A 16751-nucleotide genomic window follows, 5' to 3' on the forward strand; every position below is an offset into this window, starting at 1 on the left:
AAGCCCAAGGCAAAAGGTAGATAAAGAGAAACAGGTTACGTTAGAAGAGCTAGCCAGAAAGGAACCTAAGCTAGGTCGAGCATTCATAACTAATAAGAAGTCTCCATGTCATGATTTGGGAGCTAGTTGGTTACCCAAAAGAAAAAGCTTGGTACAGTGAGCCTTTGTAATGCCAGCACTGGGAACACAGAGATTGGAGGACTCATGAGGTTCAGTGGCCAGCTCACCTAGCCTAATAAGTTATCTCCAGACTCTGTCTTGCTGGGCTGGGCACTCCAGAGGCAGAGGCAGAGGCAGGCAGATCTCTTGAGTTAGAGGCTAGCCTGGTTTACAGAGTGAGTTCCAGGACACCCAGAGCTATATAGGGAAACCCTATCTTGAAAAAGCAGAAAAATGAACAACAACAACAAAGACCCTATCTTAAAAGAGGTGGATAATGTCCCTGAGCATGACACCTAGTCTCTATACACGTGTACACACCAGCACACCCATGAACACCTTGAAAGTTTGCTGAGGGCAGAGACCTTGCTCTTCTTTCTATCATTGTGACACCTAATACAATAACTAGCAAAACAGTATTTATTGAATGAATGGCCAAACAGGGAGACGAATTAATGAAGCATGGAGGACTTGGAAAGGGGGTGCTAAATATAAGCTCTTGATGTCAAGATTGCATCCTCGCTATGAGCTGTCCATCTTTGTGTTTTTTATTTATTTATTTTTTATACAGAAGTGGCTGACTTCTAAAAGGGCCTTTCTTTCCTGTGAGTCTTTTGCAATCTCACTGATGATGCGGGATAGAAAGACAGGGAAAATTAAGGGACATGAAAAGGGGGAAGGGGAAATGACCCCTGCTCTGGAACCTAATTTGTTTTTCTTGTTGGGCAGTCAAGATAGAATTGCCAGTAGAGATAATGTTTTCCTAAAGACATCTCAAGCAAGGATGTTAAAAACAACAAATGAGCTGTATTCAGCGTGTCTGTAACCTTGATTCTTCCTTTATTAGCCCTCTTCCCATCCCTAAATTTAAACAGTGCACCTCATTAGACCACCTTACAATTTTATTTACAAAATAAAATTCCTTTTTAAAATTTATTTTTATTTTTGTGTGTGCCTGCACGGGTGCGTGAGTGCATGTGTGTGTGTGTGTGTGTGTGTGTGTGTGTGTGTGCGCGTGTGTGCGTGTGTGTGTGTGTGTGTGTGTGTGTGTGTGTGTATGTGTGTGTGTGTGTGTGTGTGTGTGTGTGTGTGTGTGTGTGTGTGAGCATGTGTGCACACCATGTACATGCACGCGCCTGTGGAAAGCAAAAGACAATGTTGAATCCCTGGGTCAGAAGTTAATTTTCTCAGCTCAGTGAAGCACGTATATTCTGTTTTTACTCACGTAAGAATTGAGTCACCAAGAATTAGACTGCTCTGCTAAGTCACAATGTTTGTTAGTGTTGGAGCTGGATCTTCAGTTCTTCTGTATTTGACAACAGAGGTCTTGTTTGTAATCACTCCCTCTCAGAGAATTCCAAAGCCATGTGACACAGGCTGTCTAATTTTATAGGGATGATGAACTTCAAGAAAAGCATCACAGTAGAAGTGGCTCAAGCCATTTTGGAAGACAAGGAGAGCTGTATGAGACTTTGCATATAAGTTCTATAGAATGAGGAGAAGATAGCTTCTGCATCTGGAAGGGACTATTTTCCTGCTTTTGTGGAGCCTGGGGTGTTTCATACTGAGATGTCCTTTTTGTGATTTAGCAATAACCTGTTGAGTAATCAGATCCTTTGTGTATTATATCATGGATGCACATGACAGTCTAGCAAGGGAAGAAGTACAGGAATTAGCCTCAAATGGTGAGTGAGATCAGGGCTGTGTGTGCGTGTGTGTGTGTGTGTGTGTGTGTGTGTGTGTGTGTGTGTGTGTGTGTGACTCTTTTAAGGCCGCAAGTGGTGAGTAAGTGGCAGAACAAGATAAGGAACTCAAGCTGGTGGTGTCCTGTCCTCATGAGGAAGAGACAGGCTCTTCCCAGGATCCAGGCCAGGCTCTGCTGTGTCCAGCTCTGCACATGTCCTGCCATGGCTCCTTCCCTCCAGATCACACTCTTCTGTACATTTAGAGCCAGTTTTAAGTCCCACCTACCTTTCGAGGTTCATCTAATCGCCTATCTTTCATCCAAGTCTTTTCCACATTCTCTCAGCTCACTACCTAAGTTCCAATCAAATCTCTTAGCTCTTTTTTTTTCAACCAGATTTCTGCCCTGAATACCTCTACTGCATATGGTAATTTGATTTGTTTTTGTCATCTAATGTCCCATTTTGAAACCCCTATTGCCTATTTCTCCTTCTTCAAAAGTTTGCCTGCCCTTTTATTTAACTTCATCTTAAAATCTTCCTTTATATGGGTATATCCTTTTAAAAGAATTTTTTGTTGTTTTTTGTTTTTGGAGACAGGGTTTCTCTATGTAATAGCTCTGCAACTCACTCTAGTCTGGGCTGGTCTCGAACACAGCGATCTGCCTGTCTCTGCCTTCTGAGTGCTAGGATTAAAGGCCTGCACCACCACTGACCACTTTTTTTTTTTTACTTGCATGAGTGTGTTTTGCCTGCATGTATGCCTTTGCAGAGCATCAGATAACCTATATATATGCTTATGATCAGCTAGGCGGTGCTCCAATCTTCATCCTCTGGTAGAGCAGCCAGTGCTCTTAAACACTGAGCCATCTCTCCAGCCCTGTATCTTGTTTCTCAGTGGAATGTACGCTTCATGAGGCATACACTTCTTAGTGTATATATGTGTTTATGTAGCTTTGGGGCCTGTCCTGGAACTCGCTATGTAGACCAGGCTGGCTTCGAACTCACAGAGATCTGCCTGCCTCCAGAGTGCTGAGATTAAAGGTATATGCCACCACCACCCAGCCTCTCTACCTTATTTTTGAGACAGAGTCTTTGACTGAACTTGAAGCTCACCACTTCAGTTAGATTGGTTGGTCAGATAACTCTAGGAATCCTCCTGTCTCTGTGTCCCCAGCACTGGGATTTTTAACTGGATGTACAGAATTTGGATTTAACTCCTCATGTTTTCCTGGCAGTCTTCCATTGATTGAGTCACTCCCACCCCCTCATGTTTAAGACAGGGACTCATATCCCACGCTGGCCTGGAACTGGTTTTATAGTCAAAGATTATCTTGATCCTCCTGCCTCTACCTCATGAGTGCTGGCATTATACCCAGGCATACCATGCTTGGTTTAAAGGTACAAAGAGCTTTAAGAAAAACAAAAACCTCAATTTTTAAAAGTGAGACTTATTTATGTTTCTGAGTGTTTTGCCTGCATGTATGTATGTGCTCAAGATTCGTGCCTGGTGCCTTCAAAAATCAGAATAAGGCTTGGAAGCCTCATTGTGAGCCACCATGTGGGTGCTAGGAACCAAATCCAGGTAATCTGTACAAGGAGTAAGTGCTCTTAGCTACTGAATCATCTCTCCAGGCCCCATATTGTTATTTTTGATTCTCATGTTCATTTTGGGATCAGAATTTTTGTGACTCAAAAGTAGTTTTGTACTCTCTCCCGTTTCTGTTAGACTGGTCCTCTCCTAAATCGAGCAGAACATATATGTTGCCAACTCATTTCTACAGCTCCGGGGAGTAGGGTTTGTGTGATGTTGGGATTCACACAGACGAATTCAGCAATTAATAGTAACCAGAACTTAATGAATACTTACTAATTGCTAGGTCCTGCACAAAATACATCACATGCATTAACTCATTAGATTCTCTTATGGCAACTATTATTACTCCTCCGAGCGGAGGAGATACATAGAGGTTACTCAGCTAGTAGGTGAGGCAGCCAGCATTCAAACACAGACTGAGTCATACTCTTAATTATGATACTAAATTTTTTTATGGGTTACTAAAGGTCTCTGTAATGCTGTAATGCAGATCAATCCCCTTTCTTTTGCTATTGGTTTGGATTAGGTATTCTGATAGGTGCCCATTGCTTTACTAACGTATTTCCTGCAAATGAGTCTATGAAGCGGGAAGAATTTTAAAAGAAGTTGGCTCCTCAAGTAGCTAATTTCTCAAGTTTCAGTTCCCGTTATCAGAAGATCTGGAAATAGATCAGGTCTCCGGACTTTCAAGGAAAGTCTTCCAAGGAAATGAATAGGGAAAAACCCAGACAGAACAAGTGATGAGCACGAGAGGCGTTCGAGTAGCGCACAGTGAAGAACGGTGAGAGACAGTCAAAAAGGCTATTCTATTAACACCCACAGAGGAATTTGCTAATGAAATAAGGGAGCTGCCTGTCTTGGGCTTGGATTCATTCCGAGAACCTCTCGGGAGGAAGGGCACAGAGGGCAACCACCACCTGTGCTGGAGAACCAGGAACCCGCTCTGGAGATGGGCTCAACCCCTGTTTCTTTCTCCACACGCTAATTGGCTACTTCTCTCCGGGCTCCGCCTCCTCCTCAGTCTGGACCATTAGGCAGCAAAGCCGCACCTACGACTTGGCTAGGGCTCCAATCAAGTGCCCAGCTCTCGGGTTCCTCTAAAGAAGCCCCCTGACGCCAGCAAGCCGCTTTTCTCTCGCCCTTGATTGGCCAAAATCAACATGGGGTCCGCCCATCTCGCCTTTGGATTGGTCGGAAATCATCAGGCTCCGCCCCGTGTTCCCTCCCTCCGGCCGCCCGGCTTCGGCCAGCCTGATCTTCTCCGCTGGCCCCGCCCTCGCGTGACGGCCGGACCGGGAATTGGCAGCGGCGCTGCAGCCATTTCCGGTTTCGGGGAGGTGGGTGCGGTGCGGAGCGGGAGTTGGCGCCGCAGCCGCCTCCAGAGCCTGCCCTGCTGCCGGGTGCTGCCGGGACGATGCGGCCGGAACCCGGAGGCTGCTGCTGCCGCCGCCCGCTGCGGGCGAACGGCTGCGTGAAGAACGGGGAGGTGAGGAACGGGTACGTGAGGAGCAGCACCGCCACAGCCGCGGCTGCCGGCCAGGTACGACGGGACCGAGAGGCCGCCGGGCGGGGCCGGGGCGGTGGGCCGGGACCCCGCGAGCCGAAGCCCGGGCCGGGCCGGGCCGGGCCGGGCCGGACGGGCAGCCGCGCGGGCGGATCTCAGCGGCAGGCTGGCGGCTGGGCGCGACTCAGGTGCGCTGATGGCCGGGACCCGGAATTGACTGGGCCTCCCCCTGAGCGGGAGCGAGACTCAAGGGCAGCGTGAGACTCAACAACCATGTGGGGCTCCCCAGTTCTACCCGGCTACCCAGCCCCGCGGGCCTCCGCCTCCCCAGCGATGAGGGGCTCTCAACCATGCAGAACTCCCTAGGTCTACCTGGCTTCTTAGGTGTGCGGTGTTCCCGAGTTCTGCCCGGCTCCCCAGGCACGCGGGACTCCCTAAGTCTGCCCTGCTCCTCACCTATGCGGAGCTCCCGGTCCCTGGAAGCTGGGCTTCCTCTCCCAAGTCCCGATCCTGCGAAAAGTGCAGGCCGCTCCCCGTGGGCAGCAGAGGAACTCCCTCGGAGCCTGTCAGTACCTTCTCCAGGGTTCCTCCTCCGGTCCCCTCAAGTACATGCTTCCTGTAGAGTTTTGCAGTCCCGAAAGGAAGATGAAGCTCCGAGAAAGTTAAGCAGTGCGGTTGTGAAAGTACACCCAGGCAGCCTCTTCCTACCGTATTCTGAACTTCCTTTACCAGGAAAACCTTGACTGTGGACTTAGTCGGGCAGCCCCTTGGGTTGTTCGCTTGTGAGATACGTGAGACCTCATCCCATTTTCCAGGTTAGATTAGGTGACCCTTTTCATCAAACAATAGAGCTATCATAGAGGGCATTGCTTAATCCAGTGGTAAATTGTCATGAGTCCTTACACTAATTAACTAAAGTTGAATCATCAACCATATTCATGCAGTTCTAAAATACCTTACAGAATTCTGAATTCCTGACAGTATTTTTTTTTTTTCCCCACGAGACATAGTTTCTCTGTATAACAGCCCTGGCTGTCCTGCTTTTTAGAAAAGGCTGGTCTCGAACTCACAGAGAATTTCCAGCCTCTGCCTCCCAAGTGCTGGGGCCACCACGCCCGACCTTCCTGATTATATTTTTTAAACCAGTCTTTTATTTATTTATTACTGACTCCTCTACAAAAGCATGTTTATAAAGATGGGCTTCTTCAAAGGATGCAAGACTTAACGTTGCCGGAAGAGAATGCTGTGATGGTTTTGAGTTTAACACTCATAAATCGTGTGCAGATATCAGGAAGAATAGTTTTTATCCCCTTAGCTGGAGTGAATGTGATTATTGCAGTTTTGATAGGTTGATGCGCCCTGCTTTGGTGTTGACGTAGATACTTACCTGTCCCCTGAATCAGCAGCTGTGACAGACCTGTTAACCCTATGCTGTGGAAGGGTTTTCTCCAGCTCATGCTGAGTTATTGAGACTCTGGGGAAGAGCGGAGGCTTAGGATGGGAATACATAGAAAAGACCTCCCTTGAATAATGTGTAAGGTGCTTAGATTCAAAAGATTGGTTTTCAGAAAAATGACTATGTGAGAGAGGCTGTAATACAAGTCAATTTGTGGTCCCGGCTTGGCGTCATTGGCCTTAATCCCAGCACTGAGGAAGCAGAAGCAGGTGGATCTCTGTGAGTTCAGGCCCCTGATCTCACTTCAGTTCAGGTCTACAGAGTGAGTTTGAGGACAGTTTTGAGGGCTTTGTTGAGAGAGCCTGTCTCCAAAAGGGGAGGGGTCAGTTAGGTATGAGCCCTGGAAGAACTTGCTGTTTTCTCCAGCAGTGTGAGAGGCTAATGAGACAACATTGTAACTGTATAGAATGTACCAGGGAAATGGAACAGTTGGAACTAGAAGATATAATAGGTGAGTGGTTGAGCAAAAAGGATGTCCAAACAAAGCCAGTCATGTGTTAGAGGTGCTTTCTGTCTAAATGTTCCTTTCAGTCACTAGATATTCTGACTAAACAGTAAATCAAGTTCTGACCTCCTGGAATCCCAGCAATTTAGCATTTGTAGGCATGCTATTTCTTAAGAGGTTGCCAACTATTAAGATGAAGAAATTCCAAGTTATTAAAATGAAATATAAAAATCTGTGACTGTAGCAGGGTGTGGTGGCAAACACCTGTAATCCTAGTTTGTCGGATGAAAGCTGAGGCTGGAAGGAATGTTCAAAACCAGTCTGGACTATATAAACCTCATCTCCCCCCCCCCAAAAAAAAAGTTTGATCTTCTTACACCTGGCTGGCTCTTTTAACCTATTTTCATCGAACATTTTCACTCAAGTCACAATGGCATTTGGAAGAATGTTTTAATGGAATGTTCTAAGGACTATAATATCCTTTCTAGAAAACTATTTTTCACAAGTAATTTTAAAGCTGGTATTACATTTATGAGGAATAAGAGCGCTATGTTTGTGAGAAGAAGAGAATTTCTTCAAGTAGTTTTGAGTTTTTGTGTTAATTGTATGTGCTCTAACCCCTTCCTGTCTTTCCTTGCATCCTGGGGGGAAATACTGCCAATTCTGTCTGAAAATACACAGTAAGATACTAGGTATATAAGGGTCATACTTTCACTAAAATACTAAATATCACATGGCTGGAATGTAAAATTGTTTCCTTGAATGTCTTAATGTTGCTTTTTAATGGTTTGGAGAGAAATTAAAAACTTGTAGACTTTCTTCTCTAAAGGGGAAGCAGCCACTTCTGATGTTTGTATACACTCAACAGGGTATGTTTAAAGAGATTAATGCCTGAGTTAACAGCAACTCCTGGATGGGGCTGAGTTTTATAAGTAGATAATGTGGTAAGGAAGTATTTCGAAACAGAGGTTACTACTGTTCAATGATGACAGTGGCGGAGAGTTTTCACAAGCCATAGCAGTTGAACAATTTCCTCTCTGCCATTAAAGAAGTGGGAGGAGTGTTCTTTATTGAAGGTGTAAAGGGTTATTTGTAGCCTGAGAACAATCTGGCCAAATTAGAATTGGAAAGAACCTTCATGGTGTCTTTGTGTCTTTGTAATTTAGTCGTTTCATCTCTTTGCAAGATTTTCTTAACACTAGTCTCTGTTTTGGGGTTCTTTTATTTGTTTGCTTGTTTTGAGTCTGTGACCTTTTTAGCTCAAACTGGCCTTGAACTTCTTATTTTCATCCTCTTGCAACCACCACCCAGGTGCTGGGAATTTCCAGAGATTGATAGGATTCTTTAAAAAAAAACAAACAAAAAAACCCAAAAGATTTATGGAGGGTTTGCAGTGAATTTTTCCGCAATAACATTGTTTAGTGATCTTAATCACCAGGGGTTAATTTCTGTGGATTTAACAGTTGATTAATAAGGAAATGACACAGTTGTGTGTGTTATCCAGCTTTATTTTGTTATCCTCACTTTTAAAAAGACCCATTCTTTATAAAAGTTTAGGTTTGGACTCAGGTTTTGCTTTTTTAAAAAACCAATATAGCCAGGTGGTGGTGATCTCTGTGAGTTCAAGGCCATCCTGGTCATAGTGAGTTCCAGAACAGCCAGGACTACACAAGAGAGACCCTGGTTTGAAAAACAAACAAAAAAGAATTCTTAAGAAGTTATAAACAATTTGATTCCTAAGATAGTATTTCAAATGGGTGTTCAGGGAGGACAGACTTGCTGATTTGTTAGGTGTGCTCAGGTACACTAGAAGCCTGTCATCCTCTAAGCAAAAGAACTAATTGCTTGACTCAGTTATTGGTAGAATGGGCAATTGAGAGGGATGGGTAGAGGCAGTGTTTTATGCAGAATGGTTGTGCCTTACTGGATTAAATAAATGATTTGGTTTGTGGCCACAAATCACTTGCCTCCTGAGTAGTTTCTATAATTTATTATTTGTGAATATTAGGAAACCCTTTGCTCTTGACCTGCTTAATCTCAGAAATTTTATTTTACATTTGTTATCTTTAATACTGTTTTCATGATTCTTAATGAAGTTGAGGCTATTTTTCTTTTTTTAAAAATTTGTTACTCTTGATTGTAGAAGTGGTGCACATTCACTGTAAGATCTTAAAGCATTGGAACAATTGTTTTGTGTTCAGGTTTGTTTTTAAATCAATTGATAGGAAAACACTAAAATTTTATCTATGTGATGTTATAATAAATGTATACATGTTTATATTGTGTAATGTTTAAGTCATGCTAAACATGCCTATCTCTTGAATCATTGATCTTTTCTTTAAGGTGAACATTTCAAACAGGCTCAAAGTTGCTGTTTAGTCAAAGATGACCTTAAGCTTCTGATCCCCCTGTTTCTAAATCCCAGATGTTGGAATCCCAGGTAGCACCATGATTCTGGGACTTCATACAGTTTAGTCAAGCACTCTACCAAATAAACCATGTCCCTAGCCCAATTGTGATGATCTTGAATCAGTTTAAATAAGCCCTTCCTCCCGCCCCCCTAATTTGAAAACCCTAAAGCAAAGGTTTGAGATTTTACTGTTTATATTATATGCCTACCATTCAGGAGATGTTATTTGAAGGGATGGATAGTCTTTGAAGCTATGGCGTTGATAAACTATATAGAAGATGTTCTTAAGCTAGACTAGGAGATACCAAGGTCATTAAACTTAAGAATACTCCTTGGAAAAAATACACATAAGAGTTGAAGAAGTTGAAGAGCAGGCATGCAAAACACAATTGGGAGGAAGTGATTTGAGGAAAAAAAAAACAGTTAAATGGTGGCTATTTCATTAATGAAGTTAAACAATGTTTTCAGGCAGTGAGAAAGTATGAAGAATAATAGTAGTAAAGAGGACTGGGAGTGTGGCACCATCACAGAGTGCTTGCCTAGCAGACACAAAGCTCTGAGTTTTATCATTAGAACTGCATAGAACCTGAGTGTGGTGGTACAGTACTTGGGAGTGGGGACAAGACGACAGAGAAGTTCAAGGTTCATAGTGAGTTTGAGCCTGGACTACATAAGACCGAATCTTAAGAAAAAAAGGAAAAGACACCATTTACACAGTATCTGCTAGAGGACCCAGAGAAGAAATGTGAAATGCTGTTTTCATGGTGTAACACTGCCATTACAAACATGATCTTACAGCATCTGCAACTGCCTGCACTGGGCCTGCACAGCCCAGTCATGGATGGATAGGGAGGGGTCCAGGGGCCTTCATCTAGCTATTGATGGATTCTGGGGAAGGGACAGTTTGTTGCCTTCAGCTGTGTACAAAACACAGAGTGACCACACGACTGTCTTGGTTAAAATTCAGAGTGTTACAAAACAACACAAAAGACATAAATGGGGAAAGGTTCTGAAGGAAAAAGACGGGAAAACGGGTGGGAGGAAAGAGAAGCTTGAAGATGAGATTAAATAGAATGAATGCACTATATACATGTATTTAATTGTCAAAGAATAAACTTAGTTACACCTTTAATCCCAGCACTCCGGAGGCAGAGGCAAGCTGATCTCTGTGAGTTCGAGGCCAGCCTACAAAGAGCTAGTTCCAGGAGAGCTAGGGCTATTACACAGAGAAACCCTGTCTCGAAAAACCAGGGGGGCGGGCAGGGAGGGAGAGGGAATGGTTGGTAGTTGAAGCCATGGAGTTGGTAAGGGACCAAAGATAGAACACTAGAGAATCATAACGCTCCTCAGATAACATACATGTAGCACACACTGAGTTTTAAATGCGCAAGAACACAATTTGGGGGAAGTGGTATGAGAAAGGCCCATGAAAATGGAGGCAGGCCTTTTCTTGGAATTTTACAGAAGTGCTCTAGCCTCTCCTACTGCATACCACACATAGTAGAGAGAATAGTGTTAGCCTTTGTGTAAATCACACAAGCTATGCCAAAGCCGGCCATGTTTTTATCAGTAGGAAACATTGGCAAAGTTATAATCACATTTCCTTTTATCAGATAAAATCCCTAACATTTGACAGTATCTAGCTCATGTGAAGTGGGTTGAGACTAGCTTCCAGGGCTTACTAGGAAACATCGTTTGACATGATTTTTATTTATCCTACTGTAAACCCACAACAGAAGCCTTCAGCTTTCTAGGAAGGTGCCCATTGAGAGGTACACTGGGCAAGCATGTCTGCACAAGGTAATGCTGTGTTAGTTACCTTCTCTAACAACAGTTTTAGGAGTCCAGTCTGTCATGGTGGACCAGGAAGCAGAGAGCTCTAGATTAGGATCAGGCTCTGCTATAACTTTCAAGGCCTGCTGCTCCCAGGACTGATTGCTACCAGCTAGGGTTCTCCCAAAGGCTCCACAACACAGCCAGCTTGGGACCAAGTGTTCCACAGTATGTTCTTGTGGGTACATTTGAGTCTCACACTGCCCTGACTTCCACTGTAGCAGTTTGTATTTCAGTCAAGCATTAATCAGCATTACAGGCTCAGATAGGAGGCTGAACAAATGGCAGCTCTGCTACATATCCTGTTCTTTGTCTCAGTTCTCATACATCTCTAACATGTACCCATTTTTCTTGTCTGAGAACACTTTTGATGTGTGGGGTGGACTCATATGGCCACATCTGCAATTTGACCATTTTCCTTGGTCATAATGTTAACCAAAAGGAACCCAGCAACCCTCTGTCACAGAGATTGGAGTTTGTGATGAGAGAGTCTGAAAGGTGGTTGACTACCAGGAGAAAGGGTTAGGAAATCTCTGCTACTGAGGCCTGGGAACTTGCTGCTTTATGTCTTTCAGAGTTATTTGTCCTCATTAGTTTTCTCCCTTATGGCAAACCACCCTCCTTTCAATAAGTCCCCTTTTCATTTAGTTTAACTAGAACCTTCTTTATTACCTCATTACAACTGAAATATGACAAGTACAATTTCTCTATTAAAAGCTCTTACAATTTCCTATGTGGTTGCTTGGTATATGTTGTGTTAGCATATCCTATAAACTCCTTAGGAGTTCAGTGTGTGTGTGTGTGTGTGTATGTGTTAGTTTTTGTTTTTGTCAGCTTAACCCAAACTAGAGTCAGTTGGGCAAAGGGAACCTCAATTGAGAAAACAGATTTACCTGTAGGCTTGTCAGTGTGGCATTTCTTTTCCTTGTTGAGATAGGGTTTCTCTGTGTAACAGCCATAGCTGTCCTGAAACTAGCTCTGTAGACCAGGCTGACCTGACTCACAGAGATCCACCTGCCTCTGCCTTCTGAGTGCTGGGATTAAAAGCATGCACCACCACTGCTTGGCTAAATTTTTTAAAAATACATTTGCAAAGCTGCAAAAGATTAGGGTTTTCAGTAGAGTAGTCGTAGCAGACAGTATGTTTTACAGCTGGTTTGGGGGAGCACTTTTCAGTCTGTTGTTACTGTTCTGTTGCTTGAAGAGGCACCATAACCAAGGCAACTCTTGAAATCATTTAACTGGGGATTTGCTTACAGTTTCAGGTTAGTCCATTGTCATGGTGGAAAGCAGACAGGCATGGTTGCTGAAGCTATGGCTGGGACCCTGATATATAGGCAGCAGGCAGAGACAGACAATGGGTCTGGAGTGGTCTTTTGAAACCTCAGAGCCTACCGCCAATGATACATCTCCAACATGGCCATACCTCCTAGTCCTTCCAGGCAATTCATCAGCTGGGGACTAAGCATGCAAATAATATGAACCTATGGGGTTCATTCTTATTCAAACTACCAAACACACACAAATTCAGGACTTACTCTAATTACAAGAAAATAGAAGTGAAAGGTTCAGGCATTATGCTGGCCTGCCCGTTACCTGGTGGAATCCACTCAGGCAATACCCTGGTCAGCCCAAGGTTCCATGGGAAAGAAGTCTGCACGCAGGTGCAGAGGAACCCTTTAAAAGATAGGCTCCTGCCCCTTTACTCTCTCTCTCCCTGTCTCTCTCTCTCCCCCTGTCTCTCTCCCTCTCTGTGTGTGCTCTCCTGTCTCTGTTTCCCCGCTCTGTCTCTCTATGGCGACCGGCCATGGCGGTCAGCCATTACCCTGTTCCTCTTCTTAGTCTCCCCATTCTACCGGCCCTTATAATAAACTTATAGTCAACATTTTTGTTATTGTTTTGTTTAAAAAGAAGAAAAGAGAAATATTGAGACAGACATGTTGACTATAAGTTTATTATAAGGCGCGGCAGAATGGGCAGGGAAACAGAGACGGGAGAGCACACACACACAGAGAGAGAGAGAGAGAGAGAGAGAGAGAGAGAGAGAGAGAGAGAGAGAGAGAGAGAGAGAGTAAAGGGGCAGAGAGAGCGTAAAGGTGCAGGGGCCTATCTTTTAAAGGGGTCCTCTGCACCTGCGTGCAGACTTCTTTCCCATGGAACCTTGGGCTGACCAGGGTATTGCCTGAGTGGATTCCACCAGGTAACAGGGGCAGGCCAGCATAATGCCTGAACCTTTCAAGAAGGCCTACCTAATTTTCATAATTTCTCTGCCGATCAACAAGACTGTTTGTGGAAACACATTCAGAGCATGGCATATACCTTGTATGGTTTTCAGGAGACTCCTGGCTCTTCCTCTAGTATGTGTGGTATGCAGTAGGGAGAGGGTAATTCCGTGAAAAGATAATTTCAGCAGCCCTGATTTTTTATTTATTTATTTATTTGTTTATTTGGTTTTTCTCAAGGCATGGTTTCTCTGTGTAGCTTTGGAGCCTGTCTTGGAACTTGCTGTGTAGACCACGCCTGCCTCTGCCTCCCAAGTGCTGGGATCAAAGGTGTGCATCACCACCACCACCACCACCAGGCTAGAAGACCTGATTTTAAAGAACAAGGAAATGTGTGGGTTCCCTTACTGCAGAAGGCATGATAACAGTTCTTGGGTTGATGAAGAGAAATGGGTGGCTCATATTGGACATTAGGTTTATTTATTTTATTTTGTTAAACGTGGGAAGTTAGGTGTGTGTGTGTGTGTGTGTGTTCCTGCATGTGTATGCAGAGGTATGTAGAGGCGAGAGGACACTAGGTATTGTTCCTCAGGCACCTTTTGCTTTATTATTTCATGTTATTATTACATAGTATTTATCAGCATTATTATTTGAGACAAGGTCTTGTATCCCTTGTATCCTTGGCTAGCCCATGACTTACCATGTAGATTAGGCTGGCCTTAAACTCAGAGAGATTCACCTGCTGCTACCTCCTGAGCGGATTAAAGGCACAAACCACTATGTAGCACAAAAAGTGCTACAATTAAGTGGCACAAAAAACCACTTAAGTTTTTGAGAGAGGGTCTCTCACTGACCTAGAGCTTGCTACGTAGGTTAGGCTAGTTGGTCAGTGACTCCCAAGGATCCACCTGTCTCTTCCTCCCTAGCACTGAGATCAAAAGTACATGCTACCTGGGGCTAGAGAGATGGCTCAGAGGTTAAGAGCACCGACTGCTCTTCCAGAGGTCCTGAGTTCAATTCCCAGCAACCACATGGTGGCTCACAACCATCTGTTATGAGATCTGGTGCCCTCTTCTAGTGTGCAGATATACATGGAAACAGAATGTTGTATACATAATAAATAAATAAAATCTTTAAAAAAAAAGTACATGCTACCTTATCTGGCTTTTTATGTGAGTGCTGGGGTTGTAACTGAAGTCCTCCCCAGCAACTGAACATAAAGACTTAAAAATAATACACAGCATCCATCCACTAGACAGTGGACTCTGAGCTCCTAGCGTGCAGCAGGCATGCATTCATTTGCTTGATGAAGTCATACTTATATGAGCTTGTGTTCATATCAGAAATGTATGCCTTGATTTCCCCAATAATCATTTTGCTATTTAAGTCACTGTATGGTTACTCTGCATCCTTTCATGGGATTCTTGAAAACCTACTCAGTCAGGAGTCCGTCTTTGTAAGTCATTTTAGAATGCAGTCAAATCTGACAGAATTCCATATTGCCAGTATTTTCTTTTTTTGTAAAGGATATCATAAGGACAAGTGGCAGAATTTTAATAATGTTGTAGTATCATTATTAAAGTACTGTATCAATTCTGATTGGTTACCGTGTAACACATGCACCTGTTTTTCTTTCTTTTCTTTTTTTTAGTTTGTTTGTTTGAGACAGGGTATCTCTGAAGTAGCCTTGACTGTCCTGTATGCCAAGCAGGCCTTCAACTCAGAGAGATCCTTTGCCTCCCAAGGTGTGCACCATCATACAGTGTTCTTGTTTCTAATAAATAATACCCTCAAATATTAAAAGGTAACAATAACTGTAGCTGATTCACAAATGGCTCAGAAAGAATTTTTTCTCCTTTTCTCTCTATTTTCCTCCACTCCCATATTACTCAATTGCTCTACTGTTGTACTATACTCCCCAACTTTCTCTCCCTCCCTCCCACTCCAATTCTCATTTTTTTTAAAGATTTTATTTATTATGTATGCAACATTCTGCTTCCATGTATATCTGCACACCAGAAGAGGGCACCAGATCTCATAACAGATGGTTGTGAGCCACCATGTGGTTGCTGGGAATTGAACTCAGGACCTCTGGAAGAACAGCCAGTGCTCTTAACCTCTGAGCCATTTCTCCAGCTCCTCCCTCTCCCCTCCCTCCCTCCCTCTCTCTCTCTCTCTGTGTCCCTCCCCTCCCCCCCAATCAATGCATCCCTTCACTTCAACTTTACATGCTTAAGCATTTGAATTCCATAAGGTTTGTGAAATACACTACAGCTTTCTTCTCTCTTCTTCAGAGGCAGTGGTTTTCTGGTTTGTTTTGTTTTGTTTTTTAATTTGTTTTTTACATTCCAATCCCAGTTCCCCCTCCCTCCTCTCCTCCCGCTCCCCCCCATTTGCCCCCCACCTCCCATCTGCTCCATAAGGAGGGTAAGGCCTCTCCTAGGAAGCCTACTAATCTGTCCCATCATCTGTTTGAGGCAGGACCAAGGCATCTCTCCACCCCCCACACCCCTGTGTCTAGGCAGAGCAAGGTATCTCTCCATATAGAAAGGGCTCCACTAAGTTAGTTTGTGCATTAGTGTTAGATCTTAGACCCACTGCTAGTGGCCTCATATACTTTCCTAGTCTCTCTGTTTTCTCATTTTAACATGCTTTTGGGGTTTATCTCCTCATTTCTAAGTAATGTACTTAATTTACTATGTCTTGGCTTTTTAGCAGTGGGTATTACTGATGAAGGGTTTCATTCTTGGAGGAGTTTTTTTTTTTTTTTTTTTTCTTGTTTCTTTTTTTCTTTTTGAAAGCCTGTGGCAAAAGTTTGCTGTTACTGGAACAAAGAATGCAGGAAGAGCTAAGAGGAAGAAATGTAGGCTGCACAAGGCTGCAGACTTAGTTGGGTTCCATGATGGTGACTTGAGACTTTGTCTTTTAAAGACAGCGATGCTTTTTGAGCAAGGGAGTATTGTGATTATATTTGTTTGGGCATGGATATTGGTCTGTTGGGAGATCCCAGGTGTGGAGACCAAAGAGCAAGAAGGATGTTGCAGTAGTCTTTGGAGTGGGGGGTGCTGAGTTTTAGGGTTTTGTTTGTTTGTTTTGTATAATTGAGTAGGATGCACTAGTCTCTTGTACCAAGCTGTTGAATTTTAATTTCTGTGTGTTTGAATCCTATATCTGTCAAGACATGAAACATTTTCAGGCCCCCACCCCTTATAATTCCCTGATGCCAATTTGGTATGGTGGTACAGACCTGTAACCCTAGCTAGCATTTGGCATGTGGAGACAGGATCAGGAGGAGTTCAAGATAATCTTTGGCTACATGAGACCCTGTCTAAAAAGACAGAAACAAAACACACTCCCTGGTGCCAAACAAGAAGGTCTGGAACTAACTCTGGGTGGAAGCCAGAAAATAAGGTGGAGCTAAAGATGACTGCAAACTTGGGAGT

At 43.7% G+C, this 16751-nt stretch overlaps 1 protein-coding gene across 1 annotated transcript in view; it reads left to right on the forward strand.

Annotated features, from left to right (window-relative positions):
* Positions 1-4746: 4746 nt before the first annotated feature.
* Positions 4747-16751, forward strand: part of Sptlc2 (serine palmitoyltransferase long chain base subunit 2) — a 71347-nt gene continuing 59342 nt past the window's right edge. The window contains 1 exon segment of the mRNA NM_001246680.1: positions 4747-4978. Within this exon segment, the coding sequence (NP_001233609.1) occupies positions 4853-4978 (126 nt within the window). The 5' untranslated portion in view covers positions 4747-4852.

Source organism: Cricetulus griseus, chromosome 5 (assembly GCF_003668045.3).
Source record: "Cricetulus griseus strain 17A/GY chromosome 5, alternate assembly CriGri-PICRH-1.0, whole genome shotgun sequence".
NCBI lineage: Eukaryota > Metazoa > Chordata > Mammalia > Rodentia > Cricetidae > Cricetulus > Cricetulus griseus.